The sequence below is a fragment of the Gopherus evgoodei genome, chromosome 14 (genome assembly GCF_007399415.2).
Source record: "Gopherus evgoodei ecotype Sinaloan lineage chromosome 14, rGopEvg1_v1.p, whole genome shotgun sequence".
Taxonomy (NCBI): domain Eukaryota; kingdom Metazoa; phylum Chordata; order Testudines; family Testudinidae; genus Gopherus; species Gopherus evgoodei.
This window is the reverse complement of record NC_044335.1, coordinates 16,299,959-16,323,099: the sequence shown is the minus strand read 5'-3', so window position 1 is coordinate 16,323,099 and position 23,141 is coordinate 16,299,959. Positions and strand designations below refer to the sequence as shown.

At 41.3% G+C, this 23,141-nt stretch overlaps 1 protein-coding gene across 1 annotated transcript in view; it reads left to right on the top strand.

The window, feature by feature from the left end:
* PARD6B (par-6 family cell polarity regulator beta) overlaps nucleotides 1–20,915 on the top strand; it is a 34,862-nt gene extending 13,947 nt beyond the window's left edge. The window contains exon 3 of the mRNA XM_030533668.1: nucleotides 15,951–20,915. Within this exon, the coding sequence (XP_030389528.1) occupies nucleotides 15,951–16,777 (827 nt within the window). The 3' untranslated portion in view covers nucleotides 16,778–20,915. The remainder of the gene's footprint in view (nucleotides 1–15,950) is intronic.
* Nucleotides 20,916–23,141: the final 2,226 nt, after the last annotated feature.

The following is a 23,141-nucleotide window of genomic DNA, read 5'->3' as shown; positions in this document are numbered from 1 at the left end:
ATTTGCATACAAGTTGCAGCTTAAATGTAAAATCAGAAAATGCAAAAGTTTAATGTTAACTTGGTTCTGTGGTATACATTTAACAAGGAAAGAATGAACAAAGGAGTGCATACTACAGTTGTACGGTGTTTCTGTAAGAGTCCTAACTCTTGCATTTTCTTTTTAATTTATAATGTATATGCTCGAACAGGGGTTGGCAACCTACGGCACGCAAGCCAATTTTTGATGGCATGCGGGGCGGGCTGAGCCACTTGGCACACAGGATGGGCCCCTTGCCAGCCAGGGACCCACTGCCGGTCCCACTCAGCGCCTGCTGCTGGCCTGGGGGAAGGAACCCCAGGCTGGCAGCGAGTTGAGACCCCAACTGGCAGGAGTCAGCTGCCGAAACCCCAGAGCAGTGGTGGGCTGAGCTGCTCAGCCCACTGCCGCTCTGGGGTTCCCGCTGCTGGGCCCTTTCCAGCTGGGGTCCCACTCAGCACCCACTGCTGGCCTGGGGGAGGGAACCCCAGGCTGGCAGCAGGCTGAGACCCCGGCTGGCAGGAGCCAGCGGCTGAAACCTTAGAGCGAGGGTGGGCGGAGATGCTCAGCCTGCCGCTACTCTGGGGTTCCGGCTGCTGACCCCTTGCTAGTGGAGTCCCTGCCACAGCCCCACTCACCTTGCTTCCGATTGGAGTTCCAGCGCAGGCCCCCTGCCAGACAGGGTCCAGACCTCCGGCCCTGCTCAGCCCTACCAGCTGCCAGCTCCACTCACCTCAGCAGCTGATCACTCCGAAGCCTGTGTGCAGCTTAAAGTATCCAAATACATGCCACCAGTCATTGGAAAACTCAGCAAGGAAAAGCAAGGGCAAAGATCTCACTAAACTAATAAGATCTGCATTTTAATTTAATTTTAAATAAAGCTTTTGAAACATTTTGAAAACCTTGTTTACTTAACATATAACAGTAGTTTGGTTATATATTATAGAGAGACCGTCTAAAAAACATTAAAGTGTATTACTGGCACGTGAAGCCTTAAATTAGAGTGTATAAATGAAGACTCGGCACAACACTGCTGAAAGGTTGCAGACCCCTGTTCTTGAATGTTGCAATACTTGGTTCTTATGTACTGTAGCATTTAATTTCAGAAAGGACAACTGCACAAAAATGAAGTTAGTTAAACAAATTAAAAGGTACAGCACCAAAAGTAAAATCCCTGCAAGCTGCATGGAAACTTTTTAAAGACACCATAATAGAGGCTCAACTTAAATGTATACCCCAAATTAAAAAACATAGTAAGAGAACCAAAAAAGAGCCTCTGTGATTAAACAGCAAAGTAGAAGAAGCACTGAGAGACAAGAAGACATCCTTTAAAAAGTGGAAGTTAAATCCTAATAAGGAAAATAGAAAGGAGCATAAACTCTGGCGAATGAAGTGTAAATATATAATTAGAAAAGTCAAAGAATTTGAAGAACAGCTAGCCAAAGACTCAAAGTAATAGCAATTTTTTTAAAAGTATATCAGAAGAAGGAAGCCTCCTAAACAACCAGTGGGGCCACCGGACGATCGAGATGCTAAAGGAGCACTCAAGGACGATAAGGCCATTGTGGAGAAACTAAATAAATTGTTTGCATCAGTCTTCACAGTTGAGGATGTGAGGGAGATTCCCAAACCTGAGCCATTCTTTTTAGGTGACAAATCTGAGGAACTGTCCCAGATTGAGGTGTCATTAGAGGAGGTTTTGGAACAAATTGATAAACTAAGCAGTAATAAGACACCAGGACCAGATGATAGTCACCGAAGAGTTCTGAAGGAACTTGCATGTAAAATTGCAGGACTACTAATCAGCTTCTGTACGAAATGACTGCAGGATAGCTAATGTGACACCAATTTTTAAAAAGGGCTCCAGAGGTGACTGGCAATTACAGACTGGTAAGCCTGACTTCAGTACTGGGCAAACTGGTTGAAACTATAGTAAAGAATAAAATTGTCACACATAGATGAACACAATTTATTGAGGAATAGTCAAGATGGTTTTTGTAAAGGGAAATCATGCCTTGCCACTCTATTAGAATTCTTTGAGGGGGTCAACAAGCATGTAGACAAAGGGGATCCAGTGGATATAGTGTACTTAGATTTTCAGAAAGCCTTTGGCATGGTCCCTCACCAAAGGTTCTTAAGCAAAATAAGCAGTCATGGAATAAGAGGAAAGGTTCTCTCATGGATTGGTAACTGGTTGAAAGCTAGGAAACAAAGGGTAGGAATAAATGGTCAGTTTTCAGAATGGAGAGAGGTAAATAGTGGGGTCCCCCAGGGATCTGTACTGGGCCCAGTCCTATTCAACATACTTATAAGTGATCTGGAAAAGGGGGTAAAGAGTGGAGTGGCAAAATTTGCAAAACTACTCAAGATAGTTAAGTTCCAGGCAGACTGCGAAGAGTAACAAAAGGATTTCTCAAAACTGGGTGACTGGGCAACAAAATGGCAGATGAAATTCAATGGTGATAAATGCAAAGTAATGCACACTGGAAAACATAATCCCAACGATACATATAAAATGATGGGGTCTAAATTAGCTGTTACCACTCAAGAAAGAGATCTTGGAGTAATTGTGGATAGTTCTCCGAAAACATCCACTCAGTGTGCAGCGGCAGTCAAAAGAGTGAACAGAATGTTGGGAATTGTTAAGAAAGGGATAGATAAGATAGGAAAATATAATATTGCCTCTATATAAAGCCATGGTATGCCCACATCTTGAATAGTGCGTGCAGATGTGGTCGCCCCATCTCAAAAAAAGATATACTGGACTTGAGAAAAGGTTCATAAAAGGGCAACAAAAATAATTAGGGTATGGAATGGATGTTGTATGAGGAGAGATTAAAAAGACCGGGACTTTTCAGCTTGGAAAAGAAACGACAGGGGATATGATAAAGGTCTATAAAATCATGACTGGTGGGGAGAAAGTAAATCAGGAAATGTTATTTAATCTTTCTCATAATACAAGAACTAGGGGCCACCAAATGAAAATAATAGGCGTCAGGTTTAAAACAAAAGGAAGTATTTTTTCACATCACACACAGTCAACCTGTGGAACTCCTTGCCAGAGGATGTTGTGAAGGCCAAGACTATAACAGGGTGCATGAAGCTATCTAGTTCTTTTTTTGAAGGATAGGTCCATCAATGGCTATTATCCAGGATGGGCAGGGATGGTGTCCCTAGCCTCTGTTTGCCAGAAACTGGGAATGGGTGACGGGGGATGGATCACTTGATTATTACCTGTTTTGTTCATTCTCTCTGAGGCACCTGGCATTGGGCTGTTGGCAGACAGGATATTGGGCTAGATGGACCTTTGGTCTGACCCAGTATGGCTGTTCTTGTCTACCTCTCAGTTTTTAATGAAAAAAAAACTATAACCCCAAAGTCTACAGTCAACAGTTAAGCTGAGGCTAAGCAATAAAATTCTCAACTTGTCCTGTTTTCACACCTAAAGGGCACTGGGTAAGCCAAAGACTAGCTGATGTCTGTTAATACTCTGTAAAACTCTGTTGTCTGATAGCTGGGTGTGCAATTTCTCCCCTGAGGCTTCTTAAAGCTAATTTTCTTCAGTCTCAAGAACAAAGTACATTATTTCTGTAGTTTTAAATACAAAACAGCTCATCATAAATGGCTCAGATTTTCCTAGAAAATTCACCTTTTGAATGCAACAAAGTAAGGAGAACTGTTTCAGCTCAAGAAATTTCCTTTGGAAAGTGATGAACACCTGGAAACAGAGTTGTAACTGACAGCATTTTACTCTCAACCATATTTACTACCAGTGCTGTAATAAATAGGTCATTTTTCCACACCTTTTTTATTAAAATACCAAGTTACAACTACTTTGACAGTAAAAGTTACGAGACTATTTTAAAAGGAAAGCATGAGCATTGGAGTGGGAACCTGCATAAAATGAGCACTCTAGATACGTTGTCATCAGCAATCCAAATTTTATTATTAATAAGAGATGAAGCAAAAATACAGAGTGCGTGTGCAACTGACTTCTGATGCTTGCTTAAAAATGGCTTTAAAATGGGTCTACTCTACAGAAAATGGAATAAATATTATGAAAGCTGAAGTCTGTTTAGGTTTGACAGAGGAGGGGCCATTAAAACAGTCTGAATCCTGACAGATTTACATAGTGCATTCAGCAAAGAGTCCTGTGGCACCGTATAGACTAACAGATGTATTGGAGCATGAGCTTTCGTGAGTGCATTCAGTGACTCTTTAATAAAACCAAAAAAAAAACAAACCAAAAAAACCCCTCACTGATAGATCTTTGGAGCAACAGTGAGTTAAACCTTCTTACATGCTCTCGCATACCTAGTAGTAAACTCTTGAAGGGTGATGACACTGCATCACCTCTGCAAGGGTGGACTTTCCAAGGGGCAGAGGGAACTTATGGGAACACACATACTGCCTTTTACCAGCTTAGCTGAATTTGGCCTTAGTTGTACAATCTTAAAACTAGACTTCTAAAATCTCAGGTATTTAGATAATTTTAAAATTTCTATTTATATGTAACAATAAGCCCTGTAAATATTTCTACAGCATTACAAGGCCTCTTCTGTGTAAACAATCAGGGTACGTCTACAATACAGGATTATTCCGATTTTACATAAACCGGTTTTGTAAAACAGATTGTATAAAATAGAGTGCACGCGGCCACACAAAGCACAATAATTTGGCAGCGTGCATCCATGTACCGAGGCTAGCGTCGATTTCTAGAGCGTTGCACTGTGGGTAGCTATCCCGTAGCTATCCCATAGTTCCCGCGGTTGCCCCTGCCCATTGGAATTCTGGGTTGAGATCCCAATGCATGATGGTGCAAAAACAGTGTTGCGGGTGATTCTGGGTAAATGTCGTCACTCATTCCTTCCTCCGTGAAAGCAACGGCAGACAATCATTTCTCGCCCTTTTTCCCTGGATTGCCCTGGCAGACGCCATAGCATGGCAACCATGGAGCCTGTTTTGCCTTTTGTCACTGTCACCGTATGTGTACTGGATGCTGCTGACAGGGGCGGTACTGCAGTGCTACACAGCAGCATTCATTTGCCTTTGCAAGGTAGCAGAGACGGTTACCAGTCGTTCTGTACCGTCTGCTGTGCCATTGTAAATTGGCGATGAGATGACGGTTATCAGTCGTTCTGTACCGTCCGCTGCTGTCATGAGTGCTCCTGGCTGACCTTCGCTGAGGTCGGCCGGGGGTGCAAAGACAAAAATGGGAATGACCCCCCAGGTCCTTCCTTTATGTTGTATCTAAAAATAGTAAGTCCTGCCTAGAATATGGGGCAAGTGTACTATAGAACCAGTGTATCAGAGAATCAGAGAGCACAGCTGCTCCGTGTCAGATCCCACAGAAATGATGAGCTGCATGCCATTCTAGGGGGTGTCCCTGCAACAACCCCACCCATTGCTTCCCTGCTCCCCGAACCCTTCTGGGCTACCGTTGCAGGGTCTTCCCATTTATGTGATGAAGTAATAAAGCATGCGGGAATAAGAAACACTGATTTTTTAGTGAGATAAAATGAGGGGGAGGCAGCCTCCCGCTGCTATGATAGCAGGGCCACCCAGAGGGGGGGGGGCAAGAGGGGCAATTTGCCCTGGGCTCTGCAGGGGCCCCTACAAGTTTTTCAGGGTCCTTCACTCGCTCCAGGGGGCCTGGAAAACTCTTGCGGGGCCGGGCCCTGGAGCTTCTTCTGCTCCCGGTCTTTGCCGGCGGGGGGGTCCTTCCGCCCCAGGGTGGAAGGACCCCCCACCAGTGACTTACTGCCGAAGCGGGACCTGCCGCTGAAGTGCAACCTGATCTTTGGCGGTAATTCGGCGGCGGGGGGCCCTTCCGTTCCGGGACCCACTGCCGAAGTGCCCCGAAGACCCGCGGCGGGGGCCCCCTGCCGCCAAACAGGGCCAGCTCTAGACATTTTGCCGTGCAGGGGGCGCCCTGCCGCTTGCCTGTCCTGTGGCTCTGGTGGACCTCCCGCAGGCACGCCTGCGGATGCTCCACCGGAGCCGCAGGACCAGCGGACCCTCCGCAGGCATGCCTGCAGGAGGTCCACCGGAGCTGCCTGCCGCCGACGGCCCCAGGCCCCCGGAATCCTCTGGGTGGTCCTGTATGATAGTCCAGGCAATACTGAAACTTTTCTTTAGACATGAAAGGGGCAGGGGGTGGGGCTGATGGAGTTCAGCCCCCAGTTGCTATGATGAGGATGGTTACCAGCCGTTCTGTACCATCTGCTGGGAATAACAGGGAATCATTCCTATTTTTACCCAGGTGCCCCCAGCCTACCTCACCTGAGGCCAACCAGGAGCACTCACGGGCTGATGATGAGGACGGCTACCAGTCCTACTGCACTGTACCGTCTTCCACCGGGGAAGGGAGGGGAGAGGATGCTGTTGTTCATTGCCCCAGCACCATGTCTACCAGCAGCATGCAGAAGACATGTGGTGATATTGAAAAAAGTCAGAAACGATTTTTTCCCCTTTTCTTTCATGGGGGGAGGGGGAGTCAATTGACGAGATATATCCTGAAGCACCCCGGACAATGTGTTTGACCCTACAGGCATTGGGAGCTCAGCCAAGAATGCGAATGCTTTTCAGAGACTGCGGGGACTGTGGGATAGCTGGAGTCCTCAGTCCCCCGTCCCTTCCTCTATGAGCATCCATTAGATTCTTTGGCTTTCCGTTAGGCTTATCACACAGCACTGTGTTGTGGACACTCTATCATAGTCTGGAGATTTTTTTCAAATGCTTTGTCATTTCGTCTTCTGTAACGGAGCTCTGATAGAACAGATTTGTTTCTCCATACAGCAGTCAGATCCAGTAGCTCCCGTACGATCCATGCTGGAGCTCTTCTTGGATTTGGGACTGCATTGCCACCCGTGCTGATCAGAGCTTCACGCTGGGCAAACAGGAAATGCAATTCAAAAGTTCGCAGGGCTTTTCTTGTCTACCTGGCCAGTGCATCTGAGTTCAGATTGCTTTCCAGAGCGGTCACAGTGGTGCACTGTGGGATACCGCCCGGAGGCCAATACTGTCAGTTTGCAGCCACACTAACCCTAATCCGATATGGTAATACCGATTTCAGCGCTACTCCTCTCGTCGGGGAGGAGTACAGAAACCAGTTTAAAGAGCCCTTTATATCAATATAAAGGGCCTTGTTGTGTAGACGGGTGCAGCGATAAATTGGTTTAACGCTGCTAAAATCTGTATAAACACGTAGTATAGACCAGGCCTCAGTGAGAGAGGCAGAGTTAAAGATCCCATGACTAATACAAAATAACCCTTGCCCCAGCTAACATTCTTAATAAAACAGGTTCGAATATCCAAGGCTGTGTAACCTATTGTTTATATCTACAATAACAGTTTCTCCCTTTACCTACAGTAACTGTGTTGCTATCACTTAAATCAGTATCCGCTGAAAATCAGCATGTGAACTTTCAGCCTAAAATTAAACTCCAGAAAAATTGCATTTATAATCACAGATTTTTAATTATAGGGGTTAAAAATTCTCTGACCTGTTTTGATAGCTTTTCATAGTTCATGTTTCTTTCCGTAGTTTAAATTTCACATTCAGCTTACAGTGCCGTTAGTGCTGTGGCGAATTCTTATAGTGCTATGTGGTACTCTTGTTTGGCTTAGCCATCTCTGGAAAAAGACACTTCTTTCTCCAGGTACTTTTTCTAGGGGAGTGATTTTTAGTGGTCTTAATTGATGTCAAAGTTTCAGATAAAAATGCATAGTGATATTTAAAAGTTTACAAATATCTGGTTTATGAGCATGCATGCAGAGTGGATAAAATCTGTTTTTAAAAAAATATGATTTTTGTTTAAATGATTTTTTTTGGAAGAATAAACCTGTTTTAAAATGAAATTGAATTGAATATAAAATGTAAGGCCTAAACTTATTGTAATCTCTTAAAATATTTAAATAAAAAAATGCTGAATCCATGAACCTCTATCAAAAACTTTGAGTGAATAAAAGACACTGTTTCTGTATAAAATCTTTTCCTATACAAAGAAAGATTATTCTAACTTTTGAGGTCAAGCTTTGTAAATATGGCATGATAGGTCAGCCGAAGTAACTTGTCTTAGGGTACATCTAAACTAGAAACACTACAGCGGCCAAGCTGCAGTACTACAACTGAGCCTCTGTAGCACTGTAGTATAGACATGTAGGCCTGGTCTATGTTGTGGGGGGGATCGATCTAAGATAAGAAACTTCAGCTACGAGAATAGCGTAGCTGAAGTTGACGTATCTTAGATTGATTTACTTTGCGTCCTCGCAGCGCGGGATTGACAGATGCCGGTCCCCATCGACCCCGCTTCTGCCTCTCACCCTGGTGGAGTTCTGGAGTTGACGGAGAGTGTATTCAGGGATCAATGTATCGCAATACATCGATTCCCCAATAGATCGATTGCTACCCACCAATCTGGCGGGTAGTGTAGACATACCCTTATTACAGCAACAAAAGTAGTTCTTAGAGGTGGTAGCTAGGGTCAACAGAAGTCTTCCATTGACCTAGCCATGTCTACACACTGGGGTTTAGGTTGGCTTAACTACGTTGCACAGGGTGTGCAATTTTTGGTAGCCCTGAGCATTGTAGTTAAGCCAACTTAACTTTGTAGTGTAGATGAGCCCTTTAGGAGACTCTCATTTTCAAGAGACTTAGACGAGTAGGAACTTAAACTCTAGTCACTTTCACTTAGGCATATTTGATATTCCTGGGGGAATTCTGCATCACTGTGCATGTGCAGAATTCGTGCCCCCCGCAGATTTCTTTACTTCCTCGCAGAAAAATGACTTCTGATGGGGAAGTAAAGGGAAGCCGCAAACGTGGTCACACGGCTCTCCCTGCAATGCAGGCAGGTCGGGTCAGGCGCCTGGGACAGCCGGTGGAGACATAAATCACTGAATGGACGAGAGGGCTGGGCAGTCATGCGTTTGAGAGAAACACTCTGTCCTTTTTTCCCGCTATTGTGGCATGCTTGGCATGGAGGGGCGAGGCTTTGGGGTGTTTCTGGGGAGATAGGCGTGTCCCCTCAGGCAGAGCAGAATGTAGCAGCCTGCCTGCTTAGTAAATTGTTCCCATTGTTCTTAGTGAATTCCCACAGGAGTATAAAACAGGTGTAAAAATTTTAAGGCTTCTTACATTACCAGAGTGGTGTGAAGGACAGTGTGGCCTTATAAATGCTTATGATGATTTAGTGATTAGAACTGGTATAAACTTTTGGACTGAAAAAATTTCCTATCAAAATTTGCTCCAAGAACTGTGTGCTGCTGACCTTTCTGAAGATGGTTAGTAGCCAATACAAATTGTGAGTTTGAGTCCCCAGCCCTCACTTGCTTTTCAGTTCCTAAGATGTAACACTGAGCATATGGCTGCATATATTTGTTGACTAAACCAGAAGTAAAGGGTCAATACTAGCTACATTACTATTAAACAGAAGGAGTTTGGGAGATCTCCTCCAGTGCTCCCCACTCCCATTTTTCATCCATTGTATTGTAGTTTAAATAAATTACCAAAATAATTGAAACCAGCGTGATTATGTTGCATAGTTTTAAATATGCAGAATTTTGCAGAATTTTAAAATATTGTGTGCAGAATTTTTATTTTTTTGGTGCTGAATTCCCTCAGGAGTAATTTGAAAGTTTTCCCAGGCAGACCTGAAATTAGTTTAATTCTTTGACTACAGTTAATCCCTCAGTTGTAATAAATCGTTTGGTTTTAAATGTGAAACATCTTTTGATAAGAGGAGTTTAGGAATCCAAAACACTTAAGGTTGTTTTGTTTAACAAAAAACCTATATTGTTTTGTTTTTAATTTCAGTTACTATCCTAATGCACCTTGACAATCATGAACAAAAGTTAATTATCTAGTAAATAAGTAATGTATTAATCATTTTCTAACCTACTAAAATGTACATTTGAGAATCTGAAAAGAAGTTAAATAATTGCTTAAATAAATGTATGTAGTTATAGCACTCCCTCTTAACTAGAAGATGATATACCAAATTTAATGTAAGCCAACATGTTTTAATGGTTATATCAGAGTGCACTTTTTAAGAAAATAACTGAAGTAGAAATGGAAAAGTTGATAAAAATTATTTAAAGGCTTTCCTCTTGGTGACTTAAGATTTAAGTCTTTTGCACCAATCGTGTAATTATAGATATCTAGGATACACCTCTACCTCGATATAACACTGTCCTTGGGAGCCAAAAAATTTTACCGCGTTATAGGTGAAACCATGTTATATTGACCTTGCTTTGATTCACCGGAGTGCGCAACCTCCTGCCCCCCCCCTTGGAGCGCTGCTTTACCACGTTATATCCAAATGTATGTTGTATCGAGGCGTTATATCGAGGTAGCGGTGTATATGCTATTCTGGGTTTCCTACTAAAAATAAATTTACATGGCAGCACACATTTCCCGTCTTCAAGGCCTATGGAAGTTCTTGCCTTTACTGTCCTGGAAGGTAGTCATTCTAGTGGACGTTACCAGGCTCAGGAAAAAGGCCAAACTTGTTGCTCTGTCCTTTCTCCCTGTTTAACTTTCACCAAGATACAGTGCTATTTAGAACATGCTCAATCTCCTTCCGAAGGACCTGTCAGTTTTGTGTGTGGTGTGTGTGCTGGCCTCTTAATTTAATGGGGACCTTTCTATTCAAGAAAACTGGCAACCTAACCTGTAGACTCTCCATAAGGATTGGGAGCACCTAAGTTTGTAATAGCCGGATGACTCGGAGCTTGCCAGTTTTTTAGATGATGATCAAGGTTCATGCTCCCTGAGTGACCAGTGTCCAAAAGGATAAGTAAAATTGATTATTGGTTTTTTGTGTGTGTAACATTCAGAATGATTACTTAAGGCCAGAATTTTCAAAATCTTAGGACCACAATTGCTGTAATTGCATGCAAATGGCCACTTTTAGTCAATTGTTCAGGTATGTAAATTCATGGAATTGTGAGCCCAAATCCTAAAAATCCAAACCCTGATTCTCCTCCACATCTCCACTTTTTAGGCTGAAAATAAACTCAGCATCTTATCGATTATTTACTGATTTTTCAACTAATACATGCTCATCTTCCCGATGAAGATTGTTGATTTTATGCTACAGCTGTTTGACTTTGTAAGAGCTGAAGATCTATGTGTAGCTCACAAGGTTGTCTCTTTCCCCAGTAGAAGTTGGTCCAATAAAAGATACTGCCTCACCCACCCTGTCTCTCTAATATCCTGGAACCAACACTGCTACAATAATGCTGCAAATGACTTTATAACAGTTTATTTGATGAAACTTAAAATTTTTGATTCCTAGGACTGCGCAGTATCAAATTAAGTTCTCATGGATATCTGATATATGGTGGGTGGACAAATTGGACTGAGACTGACAAGCCCATCTTAACTTTGATCTCTATGGCCCTTCCCATCCCCTCTCTGTCCCTGTTGAATGTGTAATCATTGGCTCACACATTCAGTTTAAAGTTACACACTTAGCACCTTGCACTCTGAACCTTGAACTTAAAAGTGCAGTTGTGGACTTTGAATGTACTGTCCCTAGATTACATATTCAAATATATCCCAGATTTAATTTTCCTAACTTTGCATCAATTTTTTGCATACGTTTTCTCTTACTCTAAGCAGAAAAAACACAATATCCACAGCAGTCTGAATGTTGCATATTTATTGTTTATATACAATGCTTAATTTGTGCCAGGGCTGAGCCCCTTGGCAGTTCACAGCCCCGGCACCTCGGGGCTTGTTGCATCAGTTATGAATATAAAAAAAAAATTGGTTGAGCCCCAGCACCTCTTTGATTACAAATTAAGCACTGTGCAGATTTAACACAGTAATTAGAAGTATTGGAAGTGACTCCATAGTTAGTGTTGCTTTGAGGTTTGTATTTTCAGTGAACTAAAATACATCTTTCACATTTGAGCAGTTGAATTTAGTCATCAAATTTCATTTGAAACTCTTCAGGAAGCAAATAGATTTTCAAAGGTTACAACAAAGATTTAGCACAGGGAACACTTAAAGAGCCCTTATTGCTATTTGGACCTGAGTTTTTTAAAAATTTGGCTCCAGTTCTTGGCGTTTTTTTAGTTCTCTAGGTAAAGAACCACAATAGCTCCAAATTTCTCTAATAGACTGCTTTTAATTTTTTTAAATAAAACAAAATGAACCCTCTTATAACCTAACTAAACTCCCTGAAATGTAGCCAGTGGAATTGTCAAGTTCTTCTAGTTCAGCGATGGGCAAACTTTTTGGCCCGAGGGCCACATATGGCTGGAGAAATTGCATGCAGGGACATGAATGTAGGCTGGGGCCGAGGGTTGGGGTGTGGGAGGGAGTGTGGTGTGCAGGAAGAAGCTCAGGGAAGGGGGTTGGGGCGCAGGAGCGGTACTGGGCATACGAGTGCACTCAGGGCAGGGGATTGGGGTGCAAGAGGGGTTGCGGAGTGTGGGAGGGGGCTCAGGGCAGGGGATTAGAGTGTAGGAGGAGTGCAGCAGGGGGCTCAGGGCAAGGGGTTGGGATGCAGGAGGGATACATGTTGCAGCAGAGGGTTGGGGGCTCAGGGCAGGGATGCAGGAGGGGTGTGGCAGGGGGGTGGGGTGCAGGAGGGGTCTGGGGTGCGGGCTCCGGCCGGGCACTGCTTACCTGGAGTGGCCCCAGGGTGGCAGCGGTGTGCAGTGGGGCTAAGACAGGCTCCTGGCCAGCACAACATGCCTGCGGCCCCTGGGGGAGGAGGGGCAAAGGGCTCTGCATGCTGCCCTCCCTTGCGGGTACCTCTCCTGAAGCGCCCATTGGCTGCAGTTCCCTGTTCCCGGCCAGTGAGAACTGTGGGGGGTAGTGCCTGGAGGCGAGGACAGTGCACAGAGCCCTCTGCTCCACCCCACTCCCAGGGGCTGCAGGAACGTGGTCCTGGTCACTTCCAGCAGTGGCACGGGGCCTGCGGTGCCACGGGGGTGGCAATCCTGCGGGTCAGATCCAAAGCCCTGATGGGCCGGATCTGGCGTGCGGGCAGTAGTTTGCCCACCCCGTTTTACTTCCTTCTCATTTTTTACACTTCCCAGTGTTTCTTTTTGATTTGTTAACTGTGTTGCTTTAACTCTTGGCACTCCTGATCTTGGGAAGTTGGGGAGGCAGTTGTTGGGGAGGGGGAGGAGAGAAGAGGCCAAAGCATGGAAGGAGACTCCCCAGGGCATTGCTAATTTAAATACTTGGCATACCCCAAGCAGCAGCACTATGAAAATATTTTCTTTGCCCTGAAGCAGTGGCGTATGCAGGACTATCCATGGTGGTCCTACCATAGCTCCCTCAGTACTTACGGGGGGTTGAAGAGATGGCATTGGAGGGGTGAGTGGATATTTTGGTAAGATACCATGGCCTTCCAAGTGGGAGTTGTATAGGAGTCAAGATAAAGGCAAGAAGATCACTTTTGGATATAGTATGGAAGTATTGATTTAACTAGTGACTTCCTTAGATTTTTAGTGTCTCGAGTGAAAATGCTCTTGAGCAGCCTTAATGTAAATTAGATTTCTTCGTGTAGTATAAAATAGTGCATAAACATAAGGGGGTGTATTAGTTATCATAACAGCTAACTTTAAATTTCCTACATCTCTTGTTCACTTAAATTCTCAACCCTACACTGCATAGAACAGTTACTGTTAAATATTTATTATTTATATTAACTTGCCTCTGCTATTTGAAGCCATGTCAGATAACCAACTGGTAAGATTTATACATTTATTTCCCCTTCTCTAAAACATGCACTGAGCCCCCAACCCTCTGCTGCATTATTTGACAAAACTATAGGCTTCAGATTTACTGTATCTCCAATAGGTCTGCAATAGAGGACTTTAAATGGGATGTATAGTATTTATGGGTCACCAAGAGGATACTTAAGGTCTTGTGTCTCACTTAATTTAAAGGTATTTTGTCAATATTGCTTGAATGTGCAAATCCTGTGAAATTGTAAAGCACTTTGCTTGGAACGCTGAAGGTCCATCTGAGATTTCTTTGTCTGGGGCACTTAGTATTTTCCAACTGTTGCATTCCAGAACCCCTTTTTCAGACTGTCATTATTACACTTTATATTTCCTGCTTTCAAACAGCCACTTTAATGTTTACATTTTTAGTATTTAAATGTGAAAGAAATTAGTTGTTAGGTTAAGTATTTAGAATTGCCGTCTTTGTTCTTGGTTACTGAACTCGGTCTTTAGCTTTCCAAAGCACATTGCAGTATCTTGCCCTACTGTGGTTCCTGTGGAGCTATTAATGTTCTAAGTAAACACAATCAGTACAGTTCACTTTTTAAGGGGTGAGGAAGATGTTTGCTAGTTTACTCTGACATGTTTTTCTGCTATGTGTATCTTATGAATCCCATATATGGAGCATTGCATTGCACTACATATTTTTTTCTTTACTTTATTTACTTTCAAAGTCCCATGCAGAAACTTCATAAAGTCTACTCAAATTTTACACTTGATCAAAATTATGGAAATACTATTTTCACGTACCATTTGGATTAATATTTGGCCTTTGAAACCCTTCTCACTATATGGCATAATTGATAGGGCACCCACAATGTGCACCAAGAAATTCCAGCTTCCTGGATCAAAGGGCTAGTTAGTCCCAGAAGGTCATGTGCTAAGTAGAAAAGCAATATAGTGGTGTCAGTTTTTCTATAAGGGAATAAAATGTTTGTATTTAAAATGAGGCAAAATGATAGCATAACATTGAAGAAGTGCTAATGTTAATCCAAGTAAGCCTGGTGAAATATGATTGTTGTGAATAATCAAAACATCTGAGAATTATGCTATGCGAAGATTTAACCAAAGAAGTTTTCTATGAAATGCATGTTTAGTGAAGTTTAAAGTTAGAGGGAAAAAATGTGTGAGGTAATGTTTTACTTCGTTCACCTTGTATGTCTAATATCCTGGGACCGACACGGCTACAAGAACACTGCATTTGTATTTCTGAACTAACAAGTAATTTTAGTGTTCTGAAGCTAGCTAATTTTCTTTTCCGTAAAAACCAGTTAATGCATCTTATGTTTTGTAGGCTTCCCACTCTCCCCCTGCAAAAAAAATCCATGAAAAAACCCTTGAGCAAATATAAACTATTCAGACACTTGCCACTCCAAATTATGGAAAAACAACTAGGAGTCCTTGTGGCACCTTAGACTAAGTCTTTGTTTTTTACTGATACAGACTAACACAGCTACCCCTCTGAAACCAAATTATGGAAGCTGTAATATTGGCTATTGGTTACATCACTTGCCTTAAGTATTTCCTGCTGTGCGGGGTCTGTTTTTAGTTTATTACCAGCAATTTTACCTACACAGTGTAGGAGCAGAGATGGGATTGTGTGGAATGAACTAAACTTTCTGGAGATTGAATCCAGGTCACTTGGCTAGCATCCAGATACTTGACAATAATAGGGAAAGGAGCCAATGAACCTTTTTCATTCTTTCTGTTCCAGTGAACTGAAACATAGAGGCAGGGAGAAATTTTAATAAATGGAATTGCTTTCTGTATAAGAATTTTAAGTAGGGGTGTGTGTGTGTGTGTGTGTGGAGAGAGAGAGAGAGAGAGAGAGAACACTACTATTTTTGATAAACATCTTGTTTTAAAACAGCTGGATTCTCATTCTTGCCTCCTCCAATACACTATTAATTTTGCTTAATTTTTTTGAAATACTTACAATAGCTTTTCTTTGGTGATTGTAAAGTGAAGTGACTTTAACAAAATAAACTATCTTGATTTAATGTTAGAATAATTACCTCGTTGACAAAGAAAATTGTTGCTGGTACAGCATGCTGACAACTTTTTACTAGACATTTTGCACCTTGTCAACCTAAAACTTTCTTTACTGATAGCCATGCTATGCAGAACAGAGTAGTCCACACTGTACTAATTACCAATATATGCTATGTGTCTTTTTACAGAAGATGCAGACTACAGTGCCTTTGGTACGGATACTATGACAAGGAAGAAAAATGTCTTATCAAATGTGTTGCGTCCGGATAACCACAAAAAGAAACCACATATTGTCATTAGCATGCCACGAGACTTCAGACCGGTGTCGTCTATTATTGATGTGGATATTCTCCCAGAAACCCATCGCAGGGTACGACTTTACAAATATGGAACTGACAAACCACTTGGATTCTATATACGGGATGGCTCTAGTGTCAGAGTAACTCCACATGGATTGGAGAAGGTACCAGGGATTTTCATATCCAGGCTTGTTCCTGGAGGCCTGGCTCAAAGTACAGGCTTACTGGCTGTTAATGATGAAGTACTGGAGGTAAATGGAATAGAAGTCTCAGGGAAGAGTCTTGATCAAGTTACAGACATGATGATTGCAAATAGCCGTAACCTGATCATTACAGTGAGACCAGCAAATCAACGAAATAATGTTGTTAGGAACAGTAGGACTTCTGGGAGCTCAGGTCAGTCTACTGATACTAGTCTTCCAGGTTACACACCACACACTGTGCAGAACTTCCATCCAGAAGAAGAAGACAGTGATGAAGATGACATCATTATTGAAGATAATGGTGAGCCACAGCAGATTCCAAAAGCTGTCCCTACCAGTGAGAGTCTGGAATCATTAACACAAATTGAACTCCTTCATGACTCAACACAAAATGGTTTCATTCCTTTTAGTGAAGTAAACTTATGTCATTCAGCAGGCAACGTTAGCATGGAGTATGAAATACATGATCCAGACAAAAAGTCCTTAGAAGATGGGACAATTATAACGCTATGAAACTGCCTCAATGGTGTATTTTACATTAACTGAAGATGCCATACAACTTTTAATTTTGCTTGATGTGTAATGCAATTTATACCTCTCAACCTACCTTAAGACCTGCAAACAAACATAAGGAAAAACAGTAAATGCAGGAATCTTAAAATTATGTGGGCTGATTAATGTCAGCTTTATAATTCTGTAATTCCATGTAAATATTTTGTAAAGATACAAGGTAGATGACCCTGGCTGTGACGGGACAGCGGTAAAATGAAGGATGGTTGAGAGGTATTGACCGCATGTTTACTTCCAGAGGTACTTATACTACTGGTTTTAAAGAGTAAATTTCCATTACCATGTGAGGTGGATCAGATAGTGAAGCTGCATGTCTAATCCGAATTTATGGTCATGTGAGTTTACCCCTTAATGACACAATTATCTTAAAATTCTAATGTGAAAGTCTTACTAGTATTTCTCTTGTACCTTGAGGACCAGTTCTCTTCTCTTAGTTTACAGTATTGTATAAGGTTGTCTTTTATGCTGGGCTTAGTCACTAACTGTAGTAAATTACATTATGTAAATGTCTAAAGAAATCAAATACAAAATTAATAGGATGAAAATAACATTTTACCTGATTCCTGTTTCATGCTCCAAAAATGATCATGTTAAAAGAGATCAAGATTCTTACAAATGAGAGGAGAGTTATTTGAAATTGATGATCAATGAACACTTCTGTCTTAATATTAAAAAATTATTATCCAGCACAGGTTAGAGCAACTTATCACTTGATTTTTTTTTAAAAGGTTTAGGCTTTGTAAAACTAACTTGAAAACTTGTGCTATTACAATGTCAAAATTTATAATGAACTAAATTATAAATGCTGTTCTTTAACATGCCACCCCTGGTAGGGTATCTTATTTTGAATATTAAAAAACTGCTATAGGAAAAAAACCAAAATATTGAAAACTAAAATCCTAATGCTGCAGACCCTTAAGCAGGAATGTAAATTGACTCTCATGAATAGCTGAATAGTTCATTGACTTCAGTAGAACTACTCATGTGGTTTGTTTGCAGCATCAAGGGCTAAAATAGTATTGGTATTTAAGAAATAAATTTAAGACATAAAATTGTCTTCAAAACAAAATTAGTTAGCTGCTAATAATGAAAATCTATTAACTTTTAATACATTAACACAGTTAACTTTTTATACATACAAGCTAAGATCTTGAAAAATAACCTTCTGAAGGTGGAATTTTCAGGTGTTAAGTTCCTTCAAACTGCAAGGCCTGATGGAATACAGCCTGGTTAAAGTACTTCAGCCTTCTTGACTTGTGAAACTTCACTCTAATGGAAAGTGGTGTTAGCTGCATTTGCAATTTGCTTATCAGTTTTGTATTTATCTCAGTAAGGATGTAGCTTCTTAGCAGAACAAATTTCTGTGTAAGATGTGAAATTCTACAGTCAGGAAACTGACCTCCTGAGATTCTTTCCAGCCCAAATTTCTATGATTTCTAAAGAAACAAGAACAAAACATCCACTTAACAGTTTGACTTTAAATAGAAAGAAAAGAAAGAATTAACAACAGGTACTCCTGGGGAAATCCTGCACCAAAAATTTAAAAAAAAAAATTCGCACAGTATTTTAAAATTCTGCATATTTTACTAATCAAAATAACGCACTATCATGGCAGTTTCAATTTTGGTAATTTTATTTCAAAATACTTGTCAGCAAGTATGTCTAACAATATAGACAACAAAAAAGGCTCAGGAAATTTCTTTTTGACAAATAGATTCCTTACCATGAGTATTAATATAGAACTTTGAGTAACAATTTATTTAAATAACAATACAGAAATGTATTTCAATGCCCCCAGGCCTTTGCACTGCTTCTGAGGGGTTTCAGGGGTAATGGAAGAGCTGAAGGGGGAAGTAATTGCTAGGAAGGAGCCTGGGAATAAACCTGGAGGGTTGTTAGGTGTGGGTGGGAGACGTATGGAACAGATTTTTTTTTTTTGTGGGGATGGGGGTGATTTTTATGGAGTTGTGGTCTTCCCCATGCAGATGCTGGCTGACCCCTTGCCTCTCCCATTTAATCAGGCACATCTGGCTTGTGTGTCCCTGCACCCCGATTTCCCATTCAGTTAGGCATCTCTGTGCATCCTCGTGTTTCCCGGCACCCTCCCTCAGCCAGGCATAGCTCACCTGTCTCCATGTGTCCCTACCTAGCCACTCCCCCATCCAGCCCTGCACCCCCACACCCTGTTCAGCCAGGCATTGCTCCCGATTCCATGTGTCCCTGCACCCCTAATCAGCCACCATCCCCCCACCTCCACCCCCCATCTCCATGGGGCCCTGCATCCCCACTTCCATTCAGCCCCTGGCACAGTGCGGTCACCCCACTGGCTCCTGTACCCTGCTCTGACCATCCACTCCCACTCCCTTCTCCCCATACCCCATGCCTCTTCATGTGGCCCTGTCAGCAGGAGTCTGTGAGGAAGGCAGTTTCCCTCTCCATGGCTGGCTGCTCTAGCCTGTAAGCCTGCTGCCCTCTCCTGGTGCCACCTGGTGAGGGAAAGGTGTAATTACAGCTTCCCTTTGCCTCCCTGTTAGAATCTGCTGGGGACAAAAGTGCAGAATTCCCCCAGGAGTAAATGTAAATTTAAAAATGGATTTTTAAAAACTTATTTTTTATCCATGCTGCTGCTGTTTATTTAGGGCATGTGTCTTACTCTAAAACTGGGTTTGGTTTTTATTCCTTCAGCAATGGGACTTCTTTCCTGTATCATGATAGTTTGCATTCCCATGCCTTTTTATTTACTTGAATGTATTGCAAGTAATCAAAGTGGTAAAATGCACTTGGATTAAGAGAAGAGAATGAGATCCACAGATACAGATGAAGATAAACTAGTACCCACCCTTTTTTTTTTATGTAGAGGTATAACACTTTCAGTGGAACTGTTTGTGGATCTAATATGGTACATTAGTAATGTTGTGGCTTGGATGTAAGATAAGCTATTAACTTACATATGAGCCTGGCACCTGAAAACACGTTACAAGATATTAATTTATTGCTTAAACACAAACACTTCAAGGTAGTATGCTGCTAAATTTTTGTCCATTACCTAATTTTGAATGTTTTTTACTCATAGCATATGCAATTTGGGTATATATACTGGTGTTAAGAACTTAAGGAAATTTTAAAAAGGGCATATAGTGTGTTAAGTGCTCATAAATTTCCATCATGAAGGATTAACAGAAGTTTTTGTAATTAAAATGACAGACTGCACAATATGTAATTGCATAACAGTGCAGTTACCATAAGAGAGACTTTCTAAATATCTTCTATCTGCATCATACCACTCGACAAATTATTACTAAATATTTTTAAAATCACTATTCCAGGATAATCAACTGTTGAAATAAATGGTTAGTTAACTTTATATATAAAATGGTACTAGGTTCAGTATATTTTTAAAGATGATACATATATTCGCCTTTTATATACTACCTCTTAAAGTTAGTTTTTTTTAACAGTTAACATCTTTCAAAATTTTTCCTTGAGGGGAGAAAAAAATTCAAGGCTTTACTATTTTGTACTGATTTTAACTGTAAAATCTAAAATTATGCATGACTGAAAATATCAAGCTGCTGTCAATGCACATTCTTTATGTATTCAGTTTCCTAATGCATATAAATTATATTTTAATCCAGATTTTATAAACTAATTTATATCCAAATTATTTCAAAATGCATTGGAATACCAAAATTCCTTTTGAATAGTGTTATACGGATGTGTACATGCACAATAAAAGCAATCTGTCCCTCCTCTCTGCTGGCAGTCTGAAAACAGATTAGCCTTTTAAGTGCACCTTATTAGAAAAGAGAGCAAATGTTGCTGAAATTAAGATACATTCACTTTGGATATCTGTTATGGTATCAGTAAAAGTCAAGCTTAACTGTGAATCATATGTTCTTCCACAGCTTCAATACATTTAGGACAGTGTCCTCATGAACTGTCTGAAACATGTACTTTTGTGAATATTCTGTATTTTCTAATTAAATTTTACTTGCAACTTGATTTTTATGCAAATGAAAATCTGTTTAAAATGTCAAATATCAGTATTTTTCTTACAACTTTAATGTATAATGTACATTGATATCTCACTAAATGAACTTTGATTTTACAAAATCAAACTAGCTTTAGTTGTATATTAGTCTTATATTTTTAAAGACGAATAATAAATAGTTATAGAAATAGAATTGTTTTTTTAATTACTTTGGCAAGTCAGAGAATCAAGAGAATTTGTATTGTTCTAAAACGTGGATACATTTCAGACACAATTCTCAAAGGACTCTTACTATGTACATGCTTTTCTTTGCCACCAGAGTATCAGCTAATTTTATAACCCTGTTAGGATGGAGAAAACTGACCAAGGTGCAAGAAGATGTCCACCTTCCCTCACCTGGACTGCATTTATATCCTGTACCTATAGGGGAACACACAAGTGCTCTTAGACACTTTATAGATAGGAGTGAAGGCTGCAGTCCTCACTCAGCTATGACTTCTACATGAACATGCATGACGTGCCCAGGCCCACTATAATTATACTAATTACAACAAACATGCATGGAGCACCTAGAATACTGCCACTAGATGTGGTGGTGCTGCTCATGGTAAGCTAGAGCCATCAGACCCAAGGAGTCTAGGCAGTGGAGAGGAGCAGGCTCTTAGCCAAGCTTTACCATCATGATCACATGGTAATTGTGTGAGGGGTTCTGCTGAATGTGAGTACTAGCCATATGTTGGCAACATTGAGTATCTAAATGACAAAATTCCTTTTGAACTCTTGGCACTGGCCCACTTCTAGTGTCAACCAATTCCAAAGCTTTAGGAGGGACTAGATGTTTTGTTTCTTTAAAGTTACTGTACAAAAATTGCAGCCAATTAATAGAGATCTGCCCCATATCTGTATTGAGTCATATGTTTAATTTCAATTGCATCATCAGATATTCCCCTCACACCTGCACAGCCCTTTAATGTGAAAATGAGGTTTCACAAGCATAACTGATGATGAAATTTGGCTGATGGTATCTATTACTGATGTACAGGCTGGAAAGAACCTCGTTTAACTCTTTGATTCCAGATCAAGTTTGTAGACCTGGTAGTTGGAAAAGACATTTCTTTACTTAGCATGGAACCTGTCTATGTATACCCCCTTTCTTTTCAAGAGCAATGCTGATACAATTGCCACAATTATGATGATATCAACTTTAGAATTCACTGCATACCTAAATTAACCTTATTTTTTAAACTTCAGAATGTTGCAATTCCTATGTACCTGAAAATTTTGGAGGATGTTTGAATTGTCAGAAGATGATGCGTTTGGAGATTTTTGGGGGGATAGGGTTTCTAGAGGAGGAGATTTTTCTCATTATTGGCTGTTTTTGTGTTTTATTTTCTGATGGTCTTGTGCTTTTAATATGTAAAGCAGCGCACCTAGATGGGTTTTTTTATATTTATAAACTGAAATAAATATTTGTAAATTGAGACACAAATTGTAATGCCACAATATAACTTAGAACTGAAGTGCATTTTAGTGCCTAAGACGACAACAGCATGTTGCCCATCAGAATTTTTTTTTTTTTTGAGACAGATAGATATAGGTTCCCTCCTTTTTTTTATGTCAGCTGCACAATTGTAGTTTGTGGCTCTGGGCTGTCTGGAGTAGCACTGTACAGTAAGTCCTCACTTAACGTCCTCCTGCTTAACATTGTTTTGAAGTTATGTCACTGCTCCATTAGGGAACGTGGTCGTTTAAAGTTGTGCAATGCTCCCTTATGTCGTTTGGCTGCTTGCTCTGTCCGCTGCTTGTAAGATTCTGTGGAAGAGCAGCAACTTTACAAGTGAGCATAGCACAAGTTCCTCTTCTCCACCTCCTCCCCGTCCGTCCCAGTGCTTCTCCTGCTACCAAACAGCTGTTTGGCGGTGCTTACGACTTTCTGGGAGGGAGAGAGGAGCGGGGAAATGCTGGGAAGAAGGGGGGAGGAGTGGGGATGCGGCGTGCTCTGGAATGGGGGTGGGAAGAGGTGGGCCTGGAGTGGAGCAGGGATGGGAAGAGGCAGGCCTGGAGCATCCCCCAGCAAAGTCAGTGTCTGTTCTCGGGGGGAAGCTGCTGCTGCACAAGGTGCTTCCTAGAGTTCTTGCCCACAGCGGGCTGTCTGTATGGGGTACCTCCCAATCACAGTACTGTACAGTATATAATGCCTTTTGACTGCATCCCAAAAATTTCCTTGGAACCTAACCCCCTGCATTTACATTATATCTTACGGGAAAATTGGGTTCATTTAACATCTTTTCACTTATGTTCCTGAAAAATGCAACT